The sequence below is a fragment of the Pleurodeles waltl genome, chromosome 1_1, assembly GCF_031143425.1.
Source record: "Pleurodeles waltl isolate 20211129_DDA chromosome 1_1, aPleWal1.hap1.20221129, whole genome shotgun sequence".
In the NCBI taxonomy this organism is placed as follows: domain Eukaryota; kingdom Metazoa; phylum Chordata; class Amphibia; order Caudata; family Salamandridae; genus Pleurodeles; species Pleurodeles waltl.
The window spans coordinates 397,830,486-397,848,754 of NC_090436.1; the positions used below are offsets into that span (position 1 = coordinate 397,830,486).

Below are 18,269 nucleotides of genomic sequence, written 5' to 3' on the forward strand. Positions count from 1 at the left end.
GTATTGTGCTTTGCATTTTACGAACGTTGTGTTAGTTCAGGGAGCTATGGGTGAGTAGAAATTCCTGAAAGTACCTCTGTGAAGAGCGAAGCAACATATGACTGACATATGACCACCTCACACCTCACTTCCACAAAAAGACATTGTGTGCCTCAGATAAACCAGTGCAATTCAGTTTGTGCACATGCAGCACATCTTTCCCAGTCTGTATAAATGTGGAGGTTAAGAAAATGCCTGGCAAACTGGCACATTATTGTTAAGCAGCTCAATGTAGTGAAGAATTATGAACTCTAAATGTACTGCAAATGGGAAAACGATCAATAAAACACAGTTGTATTTTGATAAAATAATCTATATTGCTATTTAAAATAGATTCATGTTTAGGTATTAATGAGTCATAAAAAGTGTTTACAGCAATAATTTTATTACTAGGAATCAAGTATGCAAAAAGTTGTATTTTTCATTGCAATAAGTAAAATGTTTACCCTCAGAGTTTATACATTTTTCGTGGGTACTTTTAACTTATATTCATATGAAGTATAATTACTGGTGCCAGATGGATTGCAAGGGCGATGTGTCTTTAGCTATCCTAAGAGCCCACAGATTAATTTATGCATAGTTTGCTCCACATCACTATCTGCGCTCAATCACTTAAGGTAATGTGCACCTAAAGAGAATGTTGTTGCCCTTTGGTAAATTTATGTGCTCCTGTGAGTTTTTGCACACAACTTCTACAATATTTACATTTGAAAATGTAATTTTAAGAACTCTTTTATAGTATTGATTCTGGTGTGCGGCACAGACTTACATCAGATTCCAATGAAATCCCCAAACCTTTGGGTGCCTTTTTTCACTGTTGGTTTGCTAATATTTTATAGTAACTGAAAAACAGAAATATTCATTAAGCATATGCAGAAATTAAAAAAAATATTGAATTGGTTGCATGGTGTATTTTTTTCACATATTTCTTAGTAGCTATTTTCATGCTCATACTCATCATGGCTTTCCCATAAGATCCACCCAGAGAAATCTATCCCTTAAAAACTTTTAAAAAACAGCCATAAAGAGTGAAGTACTGTTTTGTAGTGATATTGGGATACAGAATCATGCTCGTATGCTATACTAGTCAAGTTCCTGGTGTTCTTGAACTTATGATGAATTGAAAACAATTCTCTCTGCACAAACAATCACACACAATTTCCTATGCAGATATTTGATACGAACTATCAGCAAGCAACTGTAGCAACGCCCATTTACCACAAGACAAACCGGTATTCTACCCTCCATTGCATATTGGAAACAGTTCTAAAAAATTTAAATTGATGCTATAGATGTTAGGTGCCAGAGCAACCATCTCTCTCATGCCCCTTTTTGTTTTTAGATTAGTCTCAATGTCACAGAAAGCAACAAATAACAGGAGCCTTGTTGCATAATTACATCTAATATATCAAAGCACTTCTTAAGTTAGTTCTCCTATTTACCCTTTATAAAATATGAATTTGACTGCTTGAATAGTGTTCAGTCCTACTCATTTTAGAAGACTTTACTTGCAAGTTGTGATTACTTTGACTATCATACATATGGACAAATTTGTTGAGAAAATATGCAATTTAAATGCCAAGCCTACAGGGAGATTTTCAAAAGATGGCTATTTTTCAATAGCTCCAGCGAGTCTGAGTTACAGATGGTTCAGTCCAAAGTAATCGTCTCAGCATTTTATTTGCAATTGAGAAGTTGCAGTTTTGTGATGTTATAAAAATTGAGAAGTTTGCTGAGTTTTTTCCCTGGTGATAATTCCTGCAAAAAAAGGTATTTTAAAACAAATTTACTTCTAGGAAGAAAATTCTCTTGTTTAAAGGTGAAGTTGCAGAATATGCTTCCTGTAAAAAGTACTTTGTGCGGGATTCATCGACTGACTTTATTTTAAACCTCTCCAATGTTGTGATAGGAATGAAGTTGGCGAAGTTTTAAAAATAAACTTTTTATTATGGGTGTACATAAATTGCCTCAACTCTGTGCAGACCTATTCCTAGTAGGCTTATTGGAGAATCATTGGATTGGCAATATTTGCTTTATTGTGCCAGAGTGGTTCAAGCATTTCTAAACAAATACTGACAGTGGCTATCTGTTAATTAGGATGAGTTGTATCATGATCTAAAGATGCATGCTATGTTTTTGCTGCCATTATTTTAATTATTCCGTTTTTTATTATGATATTTGATATACAATATTATTTCATGATTTGAGAAAAACCTTTTTCATCTAGTACTCCTAAAGCTTTTACTAATGCTTAAAACGATGTGGTAAGAAGCTTTCATGTAAATACTTTTTATTTTTTAAATATTAGGCACTGAAGCAAAAGTAGAGGTGCTTTAGCCTATATTGTTTAATTGACAGTGTAAGTAACACATCCAAATGGACAGTTTAATATATTATTTTTCTATGTTGTAGCTAATGTGGCTATCTGACTTGAAATCACTTTTGTTTCAGTACTCACCCTCCTTGGCCAATCACAGGTGTTATCTTTACATTTTGCTGTATGCTGTCTCCCGCTTTTCGCCTTGCATAGTAAATCCCTTGCCAATCCTTAAAAGATACCGTAAAATGCCATTAGAATTTGTTTGGTCAATGATTCCATGGACTAGTCAATTCATTTTAGATCAACACTGCAGTCATCTTTCAGCTCAACAGACAGAACAGTGAATGTATTAATATTCATGTATTTCCACACTAAATAGAGTATTACAACATAAATTTATCAAATTTGAATTTAGGTAATAAATGTATCCTAGGCCATTCAGCTTGGTTAGAAAAAAGGTAAAACAAGATAGAAAGCAAAAGGTAGGATAGAACAACATAGAATAATACTAGGAAAATACCAGGTTACATGGCCACATTTCACCTGCAGCAACTGTGCTATTTATTATCTAAATGCAATACCTGCTCAATTAGTATTGAGAAAGTAAAAATCGATATGAACAAACAGAACCCAGATCAGATTTATGGATGAAAAAAAAAAATCTGATAAGATTTTAAGATTGTATCCTCACTGGCCTTACTGGTTTCAACAGTTCCCTGCCCGCACTCACCTGCTCTTGCCAGCCTCCATTACTGATGCTGGGTCGGACTAAGTTTCAGCCTACTCTGAGGGTAAAGAGAGGCCTAAGGACTTCCAGCAAGCTCTTTAGCGCAGGCCGCATCCTACAGCGCGGGTCTCACTGGTTTCAGCAGCTGCCAGGACTCACTTGCACTTGCCAGTATCCCCATCCCCGATGCTGGGGTAGGACTACATCCCCCTGCCTACAATGAGGGCAAAGGTGGGGTCTAACGACTTCCAGCATGCTCTTTAGAGTAGGCCATGTACGGCAACGCGGTCCTCACTGGTTTCAGCGGTTCCCTGACTGCATTGACCCACACTTGCCAGTCTCCATTCCTGATGCTGGGGTAGGACTACTTCCCCCAGCCTACACCGAAGGCAGAGGCAAGGGCTAAGGACTTTCAGCACACTCTTTAATGCAGACCCGATCCCGCAGTGCAGGACGCATAAAGAACACTACCAGGCGTGCACCCAGGTGAAGACCGGGCCACAAAGGGCCCAGCTTCACCTGCCATCGAGTGGAAGAGGCTGGGAAGGGCCACTCCTCTTTAATTTAAAAGGTACTGATGTTTTGACCTTTTGTATTTAGGGGCTTATTATTGAGGGATTCCCAGCTCTTTGCCATGGGGAAACAGAAGCCATTCCCCCAGCGTCAATGCCTGACACTTACTTGGATGGTTTTCTGCAGCGGGCAGTGGGAGTTATCAGTAAGGAGATTGGTCTAGCGAATCAGCGTCTGTCTCTGTCTCCCCCCCCAGCTTCACACAAATTGCGGTCATCATGTGATGTATTCACGGCTGATGAGGGCTTTGACGTAATCACACTAGACAAGAGACTTTGGGGGTCATTACGACCCTGGCGGTCATGGACCGCCAGGGCCGGGGACCGCGGATGCACCGCCAACAGGCTGGCGGTGCATCCAGGCCTATTCTGACCGCGGCGGTAAAGCCGCGGTCAGAAAAGGGAAACCAGCGGTTTCCCGCCGGTTTTCCCCTGACCTGAGGAATCCTCCATGGCGGCGCTGCAGGCAGCGCTGCCATGGGGATTCCGACCCCCTTACCGCCAGCCTGGTTATGGCGGTTTTGACCGCCAGAACCTGGTTGGCGGTAACGGGTGTCGTGAGGCCCCTGGGGGCCCCTGCAGTGCCCATGCCAATGGCATGGGCACTGCAGGGGCCCCCTAACAGGGCCCCACCAAGATTTTCAGTGTCTGCATAGCAGACACTGAAAATCGCGACGGGTGCAACTGCACCCGTCGCACCCTTACCACTCCGCCGGCTCCATTCGGAGACGGCATCCTTGTGGAAGGGGGTTTCCCGCTGGGCTGGCGGGCGGCCTCCTGGGGTCGCCCGCCAGCCCAGCGGGAAACTTAGAATTACCGCGGCGGTCTTTTGACCGCGCAGCTGTATTCTGACGGCGGTACTTTGGCGGGCGGCCTCCGCCGCCCGCCAAAGTCAGAATGAGGCCCTTTGTGCTTTGAACACTTCGACTGGCTCTAGTGGGTCTGATGCCAAAGTACCTACTGAGCCTTTTGGTCACACAGAGGGGATACAACCACAAGCTCAAACAGCTGTTAGCAAGGGAAAAGTGAAGATGAGGGGGGAAGAGAAAGAGAGTCGAAGGGGGAGCCGAACCCAAGAGACGGTGTCCTGGACCCATGATGCCTTCGCTATACCCCAGACTGGGGCCTAATAGCGCCAGCACAAGTAAAGCAGGGGAGACAACTTCTGAATTAGTTGGGGACATCAGTAAGTGTGTGCTAACATCTATCACAGATGCTTAAAGGCCAATTCTGGTCTGTCTCAACCAAAACAACGAAGCACTGACAAACATGAATCTTGCTCCTAAGGAATTGCTCTCAGCAGATTTACTCCCTCCTTGTTTTGGGTGCTCCCCCAGCCCACATTTCAGTAACACTGGCCACGTCATATGAACAGAAAAAAACGGCTAAAACTGGCACTGGGTGTGGTGACCCGACTAGAGGAACCAAGCATGAATTCTTGGCAAAGGGGCTCACCTCATAGGGTAGACTCGCAAAAGGTGGGGCACAGAGCAAACCAATGAATACTGCGGTTTAACGCCCAATACGTCTCATTGTCCCAACAAGCCTGTGTCTTCAAAGCTTTCCACATTAAAACTACCCCCATGCCACCCTCTTCTTCCTGAGCCTGAAAGGTGCCCCCCCGAAGCATGATATAAAGGAGAATCAACATTAATTGGTGAACAAGGTGTTGCATTGGGTCAATGGAAGGCTGGGGCATCCAGCGCTATTCCACAGACAGATCATCATAGTCTGGAGGGTTTCATGGGTAGGGAACTCTAGAAAACAGAATGGTGACCAAGGATATATTGACCAGGCTTCATCGACTCCACTTCACTGTCAGTTGAAGCACTTCCGCTAGGCTTTTTCCACAGGCCAACAGGTAGAATAGCACCAGTTCCTATGAACTCCCCTTATCGTGCTATTGTTTCTAAAAGGTTCTTGCCCATTTCTCACTTGGACCAGCTGGATAGACTTTCCGCCAAAGTCACCACCCCGAGTCAATCCTGCCCAAATGGAGGCCTGTGGGGCAGTAGGGTTCGGTGTCGCTCCAACAAATTCTCCCTCCACTAGCAATTGCCACACTCTGCGCAATGGTTCTGACTATGATCCAGATAAACTGATATGGATAGCCTTCTGCTTGGCAAACAAGCTGAACAATTTAGTTCGGTGTAAATTTATAGTTCTCTGTTTACCGGAGACCTGGCTAACAGACACTGTTATCTTTGATGGCTTTTCTACCTATTTCACTCCGGCGATGCCAGGCTCTATGGGCAGGGTGAAGGGTGGCCTTATTACTTTTATTTCCCATGTGCTACCGGTCCAAGGTACATGGACAAGCCTGTGTTTCACCCACCACCAACTTATCTCGCTACAGTGTTTTACCAAGCAGTTGTTACAGATAAATATCTATAACAATATCTTTGATTCAATTAATGTTAAAATGGCAAGATCACTGAACGAGCATATTGACAGCTGTCTAAGTAATATAGGGGGTCGCTATGTAATTGTGTTTATGGGTGATTTTAATTCGAAGCACTGCCTATTATCTCTAACTAAGTCCTGCAGTGTGGTGGATAAAGCTGGAGTTTCCATTTCCCATTTTACCCGCAGCCTGTTTGGCGATGGACTGTGGGCCCAATTCCGAACTTGGTGGGCACTGTTCCATCGTAGAGTTTTCAACATCACTGCTACTGCTGCAGCAGCAGTGGCAGTGGAAGCTGTCAATGGAGACGAGACTGCAACACCAGCCATTGGACTGATCAGGACCTGCCTTTCCGCCGACCTTCACCTGGCTGGGTCACCGCAGGGTGAAGGTCAGCGGAAAGGCAGGGAAAGGGCCACAACAATGGCCTTAGGGTGATTATGCCCTTCTGTAATGTGAGCTATTGCTCACTCCCAGCCTCCTAATGCCAACTGGTTGGGAGCGTGCACTGTGTCACTTGCTAAGGATACTGCAAGGACACAGTGCACCCGACAGGCTGTCGGCCCCACAGCATGGCGGGCATTTGCTTCAGGCTGTTACTAGTCACCACAACTGCTGCGCCAACACACCATCAGCCCTTGGGCAACTCGAATTTGGTGGTCAGGATGCCGCCGGCTTGGGGGCCTGTTCTCAACCACTGCGGGCTAGCAGTGTGCCTGCCAAGTTCGGAGTCGGGCCCTTAATCTTTTTGCTTTTGATTCTTTGATCACAGATCCAGTCATGTCCCCCACCTTCATTGGGATGAACAACCATAGCCTAGTTGACTTTATTTTATTTTCAGCGAACTTAAGAGACTAGGTAGTGGACTATACACTGGCAGATTCTCCCCTTAGTGACCACAGGCATCTGGCCTTATCAGTCTGCAACAGTTTTTATGCCAAGAGGCAGTCGAAGGCCAATCCTATTAGGCTCAACTCTCCACCACGTCTTGATTTATTGAGATGACAACAATTAGCAATTAGACGCATTTGATAGAATATGTGACACAGCTTGCAATATGCTCATGATTCATCACACACCCAGTAGGAGGAAGCAACCCAAATAGTTTGACACCAACTGTACCAAAGCACACAACCAACTGTTAGTTGCGCTCAAACAAATTCCTAGGAAATTGGAGCTGGTCCACAGTTGTAGCACTGTGTATAGAAAGGTCTTCTGGGCCAGGAAGAAAACCTTCAGTGAGGAAGCTTTCCAAAGCTTTTTAATGAAGTACAGGAATCTGGTCTTGACAAGGTGATTTCCCTGGAAAACCAAGTTGCCCGTTTTACCCATCTTTATTGCATATCCCTGAAGCGGGTTTACCCTCTGTAAATGCTGATGCATTTTGTACTCGAGGATGTCAAGACCCAACCTTTGCCATTGCCCACTGCCTCCCCTTCCTCTGATTTTGAGATTGAAATAAGCACGGCAATAGCAGCATTATGTAGATGTCCAGTGGGGAAAACGCCCAGACTGTATGGGATACGGGCCGATCTTTTCAAGGCTAACATCTCGCTGTGGGCACCTCTTTTGACAAATCACTTTTAGAGCATATCAACAACAGGCCCACTGAAGGCCTGGTCCCATGCAACCATCATTCCTATCCTTAAAAAAGGTTCTAAGGGAAACCTACAGTGCTATTGCTCCATTTCATTGGTTAATTCAACAGCCAAGATATTGGGCAGATTGTTGCTGGAGCTCATATAAACCTGGGCAAGTGAGCACAATGGGCTATCGGACCTCCAGTTTCACTTCCGCCCTGACTTAGGGACAGAGGAGCAGTGTTTCAATCTGTATCTTCTAATAGACAAATGTACTTTGGTCAAGAAGGGAAGGCTGTATCTAGCTTTAATGGATCTAAGGGGGGAGGGTTGGGGAGGGGTTGTGGCGGCTAGACAACCGAGCCCTTCAAACTTGATAGAGGAGTCCATCAAGGCTGCGCCCTGGACCCCTTTCTTTTTTCTTTGCATGGAAATGGGTCAGAAGAGCATTTATTGGACCTCAATGCTGATTGCCCTCAAATAGGCAAGGGAAGTGTACCCACACTGAGTTATGCCAATGACACAGTTCTAATCGCTAGGACGGCAACTGGCCTGCAGTGATTCTGCACTTACATGGCAGCTTGGATCTTATGGTCAACCAGGGAAAACTCATATCATATCATATTGGATCTGGCAAAAAGGAAAATGCAGCCTTCAGAGTTAACAGCAGTAAAGTCAGCACTGTGCCCTAGTTTTCTTATTTGGGGATACCAATGTGAAACTCATGTGGGGTCCATTGAAGAGTTGATGAGGGTTGCTGCTCTTGTAAAAACTACAGAGGCGGTTTTCAGTTTTGCTTCCAGAATAGGAAAGAAACCCATCAAAGAGGTCATCTCCATATACAAAGCAAAGCGCTGTATAACCGCTGGGTGTTAGGGGCCACAGTGCCCAAATTGTGTTGGACAGAGCTGAGAACGGCTTCATTAGGAGGCCATTGGCTGTCCCAAAATCCACCTGCTCCTTCATTTGCCACTCTGAAATTGGATTAGGGCTCATTAACAACACCGTGACGATGCAGCCACTCCTTCTATGGTTAAAAATTTGGACAGAGACCCAAACCTCTTTTAGCAGCGAGATTCTCATGGACTGCCTAAAGTTAGACCTTTGTCTGAAAATCCCCTGGATGAGGTACATCCACGATACTTTTGTTAGCTTGGATTTGTTTGATCTATTCAAGGCCCTGGAATCCTTCGAGCCCAATTTCGTGAATGCACTGAATTCTACATTTTGTTTGACAAATGTAATGACAAGAAACTGCAGTCAGTAGCTGAGAAGCCCACTATTCACTATTCAGGCATACTCTGCTATCCGCACTAGTAAAGGTATTGACTCATATTTAACTAGGGTGAATAATTTGCGTCATAGATTTCTGCTACTAAGGTTAAAACTGAACATTGTAAATGTTTTCATGGTCTGCCCTGTGCAGGGGAGTTATTTCATCAATTTACCCCTGTGTTTGTGTAACGAATGCTCTGCACAATGCACATTGCACTTCATGTTTTTTGTAAACATTATGCATCATTGGGGGAGCTGCACATTTAACTTTTTTTAATACAGGCTAACATTAGGTATTGCAGAGCCACATTAGCATTTTTCCAATCCAATCAAATGGCAAGGATCTGCTTTCCAACTGAAACATACATTCAACATGCTATACGTTAGACTGCAAGTGCCTTATCATGAGAAATTCTCTTTTATTGCCCATATTTCATATTGAATGTTATTAAAATGTTTGTATTGGTTTTATGACTTGTGAGGACCTTCTTTCAAATTATAATTCAATAAGCTATATGGAAGAGGACAAGTGTTTTTGTGAGGAATTCTCTTTTAAGTATGCACTTTATACTGAATGTTTGTATAATGCTGTATTCATTTATGATGCTTTTATGGTCACACGTTGATCGAATAAAGATTTTGATAGATGTTTTTGATTTTATCCACACTCCCAGATCTTAGGGTAAGTCAAAATAAAATAAAAACTACAGGAAAGAGTCATTATGAGACACAGAAGCAGGAAATTAACCCATATCTAAATTACTTTTCGGAAATGTGCAAATGTATCATTCCTATAACAGTCAAAAACATTATAAGATATTTTTAAACAAAAGAGAGTTATTAAAGAGTATATAATGAGAAAGTGCACAAATTAGTTAAAAATACATTTTGTAAAGGTTAATACTACGCCTGTGGTTAAAAAATTGCCCTCTTCAGAACTAAAAAAGAGGTTTTGAAGGTTGAAGTAAAAAATACAAAGCCAAACAAATAGGGAATTGATATGTTACTGTAACAGGTAACAACTGGAATTCTACAGCTTTTGTTTCACACTGTGAAAACATGGCTGGCATTATAGCACTAGGAGAGAGGTTAGAGGCTTATCACCCTTTAACTTAAATCTAACTAGTGGCATTTTTTGAACTTTTGAAAGTGGTAGGGCTTAAAAATCTGCTTTGAATTGTAGCAAGTAAATCTGACTCTCTTTGAACAGTCTGGATGGGATCTTTTCTCAAGAAACTGTTAAATAAAGACCAAATAGTAGATTATTCATTGTTTCCTCAAACCCAAATAACTGTGCTGGATGATTCGGAAATTTAAGTATGGCCTTCACCAAACCTTTTCTTTCATCAAAACATGCAGAGTTCTCTTCGTATAGTATGCCTCCAAATAGATATTTTCGAATTGGTCAATAGCACGGTCCAGCAAACTTCACTCCCCAGTTGCAGCAGAGTCTGTGGTACCAGTTCTACACTCAGCTCAGCCAATTCACTTTACTCGTGACCTTTACTCGTGACCTGTAGTAGCAATGTCTACTATTGTAGTAACCACAGACAGCTCAGCCTAAATGCCTCAGCCTGGACTTGCAGTATTAGTTGAGGGGAGTGAGAACACACCTCAAATAATACTCACAGTCCTTGTCAAGGTGAATCACTAACTGAAAGTCAGTAAATAGACCTGTGCTTAACCCTATGGTAGCTTGGCACAAACCAATCAGGCTTAACTTAGAGGCAAATTCTTTGCACAGTACCTAAGCAGTAATAAAGTGAAAACACAAAGGAGGAGTGAAAACACACAAGAAGAGGACATTCTAACATCAGTCAGGGGGGCCAGTACCTGGGGGGTGGGGCATTACTTTGAGGTTAAGAGTTTCTCCAACAGAGGCCAGTAGCACAGTCCAGGGTAGGTCCAGTTGGTACTGGTCAGCTGGGCAGTTGCAGGGCAAAGGTCGCTGGAAGCTTGTTGTATCTGTGTAGCTCATAAAGGAGGTCCACAATCTGACCCTTGGAGTCTCTTTTGGGGTTCCCGGGTTCCAAACAAATAGGTCCCATCTTCTTTCAGGTCTCATACAGCAAGACAGTCGTTCTTCTGATCATCACAAGTCCAGGAGTGTTCTGGGGAGAGGTCTGTGGGGTCCATATCTATGCCCAGTGCCAGCCTGCAGGTGGAGGGCAAGCCTTGTCTGGCCCCCATACTAGTTCTGGTCACTTCCCCTACTCTCACTAGGTTTGGTGTCAGCCTGACTAGAGGGACGAAGACGCAGCAGGCCTAGGTGTGAGCTTCATCTGCCAATGACAAAATAAGTATCCTGTGAAGTTCAGAAATGGGCTGGGCACAACCCCCCAGGCAATCATGCCAATAGTGGAGTCTCCGTCCCAGAGCCAATTGTCCACTATCTGGGAGCAACAGGGGTCAGGAGTTCAGAGGAACGAGGAATAAGGGCTCCTCTTAGCCGGTGGAGCTACCGGAGGCAGAGCCGTTCACTGACCAGGTCAGTGGTATTGCTCGACCTACCATGCAGCAGCCGCCATTAAGTGAGGGGGGAGGAAGGAGAGGACAGATGGGAGGCGGGAGCGGGGGTGAAAACAGTGTGAAAAAATGGGGCAGGGGCAGCAGTGGTGGGAGTGCAGCATGAGAGAGAGGAAGGGGGCGGGCCGCAGGGGCAGCAGCGGCGGGGGAGAAAGAGAGTGGGGAGAGCAAAAGTGAGAGAGAGAGAATAGAGGGAAAAGTGCAGAAGTAAAGCAAAAGTCAGAAGAAGCACAGAGGAGAGCGAACAGCAAAAAGGGGCACAAGGGAGCAGACACGGAGGAGAGAGCACACAGAGAGTGAAGCACAGAAAAGGAGGAGAGAGGCAGCCTAGTAGGAAAACTGAGCTCTCCCACTAGACACCAGGGACGAGGCGCAGGCATAAGCCTGCGGGTGGAGGAGGGCCTCAAACCCCTGACAGGGGTCAGGAGTTTCGAGGACCGAGGGCTCTACTTAGCAGGTGGAGCTACGGGAGGCAGAGCAGTTCACTCACCAGGTCAGTGGTATTGCTTGACCTACCGCACAGCGGCTGCCATTAAGTAGGTAGGGGGGGGAGAGAAGAGCTGGGAGGCGGAAGCAGGGGTGAAAACGGCGCGAAAAACTGGGGGCAGGCGTGGATGCAGCAGCGGCGGCAGTGCAGCGCGAGAGAGAGGAGGTGGGGCGGGCCGCAGGGGCAGCGGGAGAGAGAGAGAGGAGGGAGAGCGAGAGAGAGAGAGTGTGGAGGAAAAGCACAGAAGTAAAGCAAAAGTTAGAAAGAGCACAGAGGAGAGCGAACGGCAAAAAGGGGCACAGAGAAAAGGAAGAGAGAGGCAGCCTAGGCAGTGGCAGAGCTCTCCCACTAGACACGAGGGATGAGGCGCAGGCAGAAGCCTGCAGGTGGAGGAGGGCCTCGAACTCCTGACAGGGGACAGGAGTTCAGAGGATCGAGGGCTATACTTAGCATGTGGAGCTATGGGAGGCAGAGCAGTTCACTTACCAGGTGAATGTAACATGCTTGTTAATATACACAGTTAAGTACTGATTTTCCTTTTTTAACTCCACACCTGTGTACATATTTGTTTAAAGAAAATCTTTATTTACCTACTTATACTTATCTTAATGATATTCAGGTAGTTAATATTCTGAAATCAATATTTTTGTGAGGTGATATTTTTATTGCCAATATTCATCGTACAACCCGAAAGAAGTCAATGATGTGAAATTTCATGTATCACTAACCCGATGGTTAGCATTAGGCTTAGAACAATTTTAAACATTACGAATGCACAATCTGTCACAAAAATCTGTGTTAAGATTCCATCTATCAACATAGAAGGAACTTTCACTGAGTCTGTGCACCATAGTCAGAGAAGATAGCCATTCTGATGGCTGGGTGATATGATGATCTCACAGTCCAGTATATCCAAAGCATTCTTCAACACACTCCTTTATTTTTAGTTATAGGAACCATCATACACCTTAAGTTGGATATTTTCTTTCCAGACAGAATGGCACGTGAAAATCTTCAAGCAACATAGTCTTTCACACAACTATTTAGGAAATATCTTGACCAACACTGTCCTACCTATGAAACGTCCATCACCATCACTGAATAGGAATGATTTGGTCTGGGTGGGGTACAAAACACCACACTCTTTTCTTCAAGCCATTTATTTGTAATTATATGAGTCACATACACTCTTCTATCTGCACTTATTTTGGAATCATAATCTGATATCAAAATGCCCAATGAAAGAAACTTACATAGCAAAATCCCCCTCAAGATTGTATCCAATGGCATCAATATCACCCAGAACATATTCCTGAATATTTATTTATTAATGAATGCCCATGGCAACATACAATATTCCACAGTCATACAGAAACACCAACACACCCACACACAAACATACACAAACCCCATGCATGTCATTCTTACAACATGGGATCATATGGTTTCATAATTCCTAAATCAATCTCAGCTACACATTCTTCTTTTTCCTTTTCTTTCTCAATCACGCTTTATTTAACCATAGTCCTCAGTATCCAGCACAGCAACACCTAATCATTATTGTTGTCAATATTTATATTTCCAGCTTGCCTTCCACATTTGCAAAATCTGGAAACCTTGAGCGCTCTGATGCCATCAACAGGGCAATTAGTAGCGCTACAAAAACCCTAAAGCAGATAAATAGAGATGTTTGTGGCCAGACCCACTTCAGTCATTGCTCAGTCCATGTGTATTTCATTTGTTGGATCTGCCCATTTAAGAGCATGCATACAAAGGGGTAGTCAGCCTATGAGGTAGTCATTTATTGCTTAGATTCAAGCAGTAATAGTGACCACATTTTTCTGTTTCTTTGTTACTACTCATCCGGAGGAGGCAAGAATCCAATAGGCAAGTAAGCCCATTTACAGTGATAGCACACAGCAAAACAGCTAATAAGCACAAGCATTCAGGCCATAAATAGCAATGCCTCATCCATACACAAGGAGTTGTTAATGAAAAATTATGCAAACAGAATTTCATGTCCTTTGTAGAGCAATCTTCTTCAACCTAAGCTAAATTGTTTAAATTCTACCTAATCTTTGCATGACTGGATCCTTCTCCACATTGCTGGATTACATGCCTCATGCGCATGACTCAATAAATAGGCTTTGTGTGGGCATGCTTTACTAAACTGTGCTTTTCATCTACACATAGTTATATTAAAAGGGTCTTTTCGGGCTTCAAATAGCAAATGTGTCACTACATATACAAAGAGTATTCCTGCAACTATAGAAACAGCATCTTGTTCCCTTTGTAGATCAATGGACTCATGATCAAAATTAAATGGATGTTCTCAGCAAAATCTCATGACACCTTGAATGAGTGAAGGGTCTGTAATGTCATGCTGTAGTAGTTCTATTGGTACTTTCCAACCCCAACATGAATCTTTTTTGGGTGTAAGTGAAATAGTTCTTCAGAGACTTGTAGGCCCACAAGTCATTGCATGCCCAACAAACAGAAGAGGCAGGATGTGGGGTGGTCACAGTAACTCATCCTGGTGCCTATGAATGCTGTAATATAGTTTCTTTGGACAAGAGGTACGACAGAGAACAAAACATTGCACCACCACCAGCGGCAAGTGGAGCTAACTCAGCCATAAGCTGGTAGCTCATTGTAGTCCACCCCACCAACAAAAGATGGGAATAAAGGAAGTCAATTGGGCAGCTCAGACCCAAGGATCAGCACACAACTTTTGAGATGAGCAACAATGATGTAGGAGCTTCTGCCAATCCACCAGGGCATGCCCTAAGACCGCAGCCTCATGATCAACAGCAAGGTTCTATGCAGCTCAAATCTGTTGCCACAATTTAGCAAAATGATTGACCCAGCTACACCTGCACCCAGTTGGTACATGTGGGCTGCTTGCTTAATTAATTACTTCAAGGCCACCAAGGAGACCGACAGAGGGATGAATTGAACTCTGCAACTGCATAATGCAAGAAAGAAAATCTTTAAGTTATTTCACAGCCTTCCAAAAACGGAATATGTTAGCTGCTCTTAGTGCACATTTTGACTTCCAGATCAATGATTTAAGCTGTTGAAAATGAGGCAGACCCAACAAAGCATAGGTGAGTCTATCAATGTCTTCTATATGAGACTTAGGGAACATGCAAGCAAACTAAAGAAGTGTAAGCACAGAATATACAAGACTGTCACTCAGATGTAGTCCAAACGTTCATCCTCAGAAAGCTGGGCATCTCACTGCATGAAATACTCACAGTGGTAAGAACCAATGAGCTATTGAATGCTCAAGCAAAGCAAATGGAATCAGCATTTTCCCACGTGATGGTTAAAGACAAGCCTGACAACTGTTTACCCATTATGACTAAAGAGGTGGATGTCATCAGAAAGAAAAGAAATGCAGAATATCCAGACAACCCCAATATGGAGAGAAGAGATGGCAGGAAAATGTACAGATATTGAGAGATTCCATCCCACCTAGCAGATGACTGTCCAGCATGAGGAAAACACTTGCTCAACATGTGGCCCAATAAGCCATTATGTGAGGGCGTGGCAGGCAGGGCAAAGCCCCTAGAACATGAGACAATGATGGAGCATAGAGCAAGGTCTATGCATGGTCACGCCCTATGATAATGTGAGCTACTCCATCAGAGCAGCTAACAGTTGGAGATGGACAACGATGAGGGGATATTCCTGATGTCATCTGCCACATGTATGAAAGTGCCCTCTTTCTTGGCATGGTTACCCCCATTTTCTGCCTGTTGTCAGTATGTTTGATTGTGTTTACTGGGTTCCTACTAACCAGGACCCCAGTAGTTTTGCTCTCTCCGTTAAATTGTACCTTTTTCTTCCCACAATTGGCATACTGGTCCCACTTGTAAGTACCTAGTATATGGTACCTAGGTACCCAGGGCATTGGGGCTCCAGGGGATCCCTATGGGCTGCAGCAGTTATTCTGCCACCCACAGGGAGCCCATACAAAGGGTTCAGCAGGCCTGCCATTGCAGTCTGGGTGAACCGGGTGCATGCACCCAGTTTCACTACAGGTCACTGCTTCAGGTCATTGTAAGTCACCCTGTTAGAAATGGGGTCTCTAGTTGGCAGAGGTATACATCTTTGTCCAAATAGGGATCACAATCCTAGTCAGGATAAGTCATATACAATCCAAATTATCCTGTGCCCACCCTCTGGTAGCGTGGCACTGAGCAGTCAAGGTTAACTTAGAAGGCAATGTGTAAAGTATTTGTGCAATAAAACATGCAATAACACAGTGAGAACACCAAAGAAATACACCACACAGGTTTAGAAAAATATAAGATATTTATCTGATTAAATTAAGGTAAAAAACTGATAATTGATAATCACATGTTGAAATATTACTTTTTGTAATGATAAGAAGAGTCTGTAGTTCTTAAACACAACAATGGTCTCTTGCAAGCACAAAGTATCTGGTTTGTGTCAAAATGACATGTACGAGGACTGCAGCAGAGGAGACGTGTGGCAAAAGGTAGGTGTGTGTCGGCTTTCTGGGAGCACACAGATGATGTGTTGATTCTTTTCCATCTGGCAAGAGCTTTGTGTCGATTTCCGCTGTGCATGCTTGAATCCTTTTTGCTATGCGGGGTCTTTTGACGCCCAGGGGCGATGCGTGGAAAACCTGGGTGTGTGGGGCAAAGTCACAGATGTTGCGTCGATCCAGTGGGTGATGTGCCGAATTTCTGCCGCACGGCTGACGCTGAGTCAATTCTTCTCAGAGGAAGCCGGGCTGCGTCGTTCAGGCTCGGCGATGCGTCGATCCGGTGGGCTGTGCATTGAAGTTCCAGTCGCAACATTGGCGCTGCATCAATCTCCACTCGGGGAGCCAGGCTGCATCATTTCGGTTCGGTGATGCAGAGATTTTCTCACCACTGGACATGCTGTGCGTCGATTCCGGCAGGCTGTGCTTCGATTTTTGCTGCACAAGGAGTTTCTCTGCAGAGATTAATTCTTTTTGGCCCTGAGACTTCAGGAAACAGGAGGCAAGCTCAATCCAAGCCCTTGGAGAGCACTTCCCAGCAGAGCCAGAGGTCAGTAAGGCAGCGGGTTAACAGCAAGGCAGCAGTCCTTTACGGCAAAGCAGTCCAGGTGAGTCCTTTGGGCAGCCAGGCAGTGTCTCTTGGCAGGTTCTGGTGCAGACTGTCTGTCCCAAGAAGCGTCTGTCTTGGTAGGGTCAGGGCCCCAGTTTATAAACCCAAAAGTGCCTTTGAAGTGGGGGATACTTAAAAAAGTGGTTTTGAAGTGCATAAGGTCCCCTTTCAGTACAACCCTGTCTGACAGGGTCCCAGTAGGGGGTTTGGCAGTCGTTTGTGTGAGGGCAGGCCACTGTCCTTTGAAACTTAAGTGTCAGGCACTTCACCCTTCCAGCCCAGGAAGACCCATTCAGTATCCAGATGTGTGCAGGTGTGACTGAGCATCCTGTGTTTGTGGTTGTCTGGGTGAAATGCACAAGGGAGCTGTCAACCAGCCCAGCCCAGACGTGGATTGGAGACAGGCTGTAAGGCACAGAAGGATTTAAGTGCAGAGAAATGCTCACTTTCTAAAAGTGGCATTTCTAAAATGGTAATATAAAATCCAACCTCACCAGTCAGCAGGATTTTGTATTATCATTCTGTCCATACTAAATATTACCTGTTTACCCATTTCTAATTAGAATCTACCACTCAAACGCTTATGAGGGTAGCCCTGGTGTTAGCCTATGAAAGGAGCAGGCCTCACAGCAGTGGAAAACAAATTTAGGGGTTTTCCACTACCACAACATATAAAACACGCAGATATATGTCCTGCCTTGTACCTACACAGCACCCTGTCCTCTGGGTTACCTAAGGCCTACTTTAGGGGTGACTTATATGTAGAAAAGGGGGAGTTTAAGGCTTGGCAAGTACTTTTAAATGTCAAGTGGAGGTGGCAGTGAAACTGCTCACACAGGTCTTGCAATGGCAGGCCTGAGACTTGGTTAAAGGGCTACTTATGTGGGTGGCACAACCAGTGTGACAGACCAACTAGTAGCATTCAATCTTCAGGCCCTGGACACCTGTAGTGCACTTTACTAGGGACTTACAAGTAGATCAAATATGTCAATTGGGTATGAACCAATGTTACCATGTTTTAAGGGAGAGAACATATGTACTTTAGCACTGGTTGGCAGTGTTAAAGTGTGCAGAGTCCTAAAACCAGCAAAAACAGTGTTGAAAAGTGGAGGGGGGCAGGCAAAATGTTGGGGGTGACCACCCTAAGGCTGTCAGGTCTAATACACCCCTATGGTAGGCCCTCTCAGGCCAAAGGGCAGGGTGTTGGTACCTG

At 44.3% G+C, this 18,269-nt stretch overlaps 1 protein-coding gene across 2 annotated transcripts in view; it reads right to left on the minus strand.

Moving 5' to 3' along the window:
• The window catches only part of PDE8B (phosphodiesterase 8B), a 900,595-nt gene that overhangs the window by 318,636 nt on the left and 563,690 nt on the right, over positions 1–18,269 (minus strand). For both annotated transcript variants that reach the window (XM_069223470.1, XM_069223477.1), the window contains one exon: positions 2,498–2,586. In XM_069223470.1, coding sequence (XP_069079571.1) covers positions 2,498–2,586 — 89 coding nt within the window. The remainder of the gene's footprint in view (positions 1–2,497; positions 2,587–18,269) is intronic.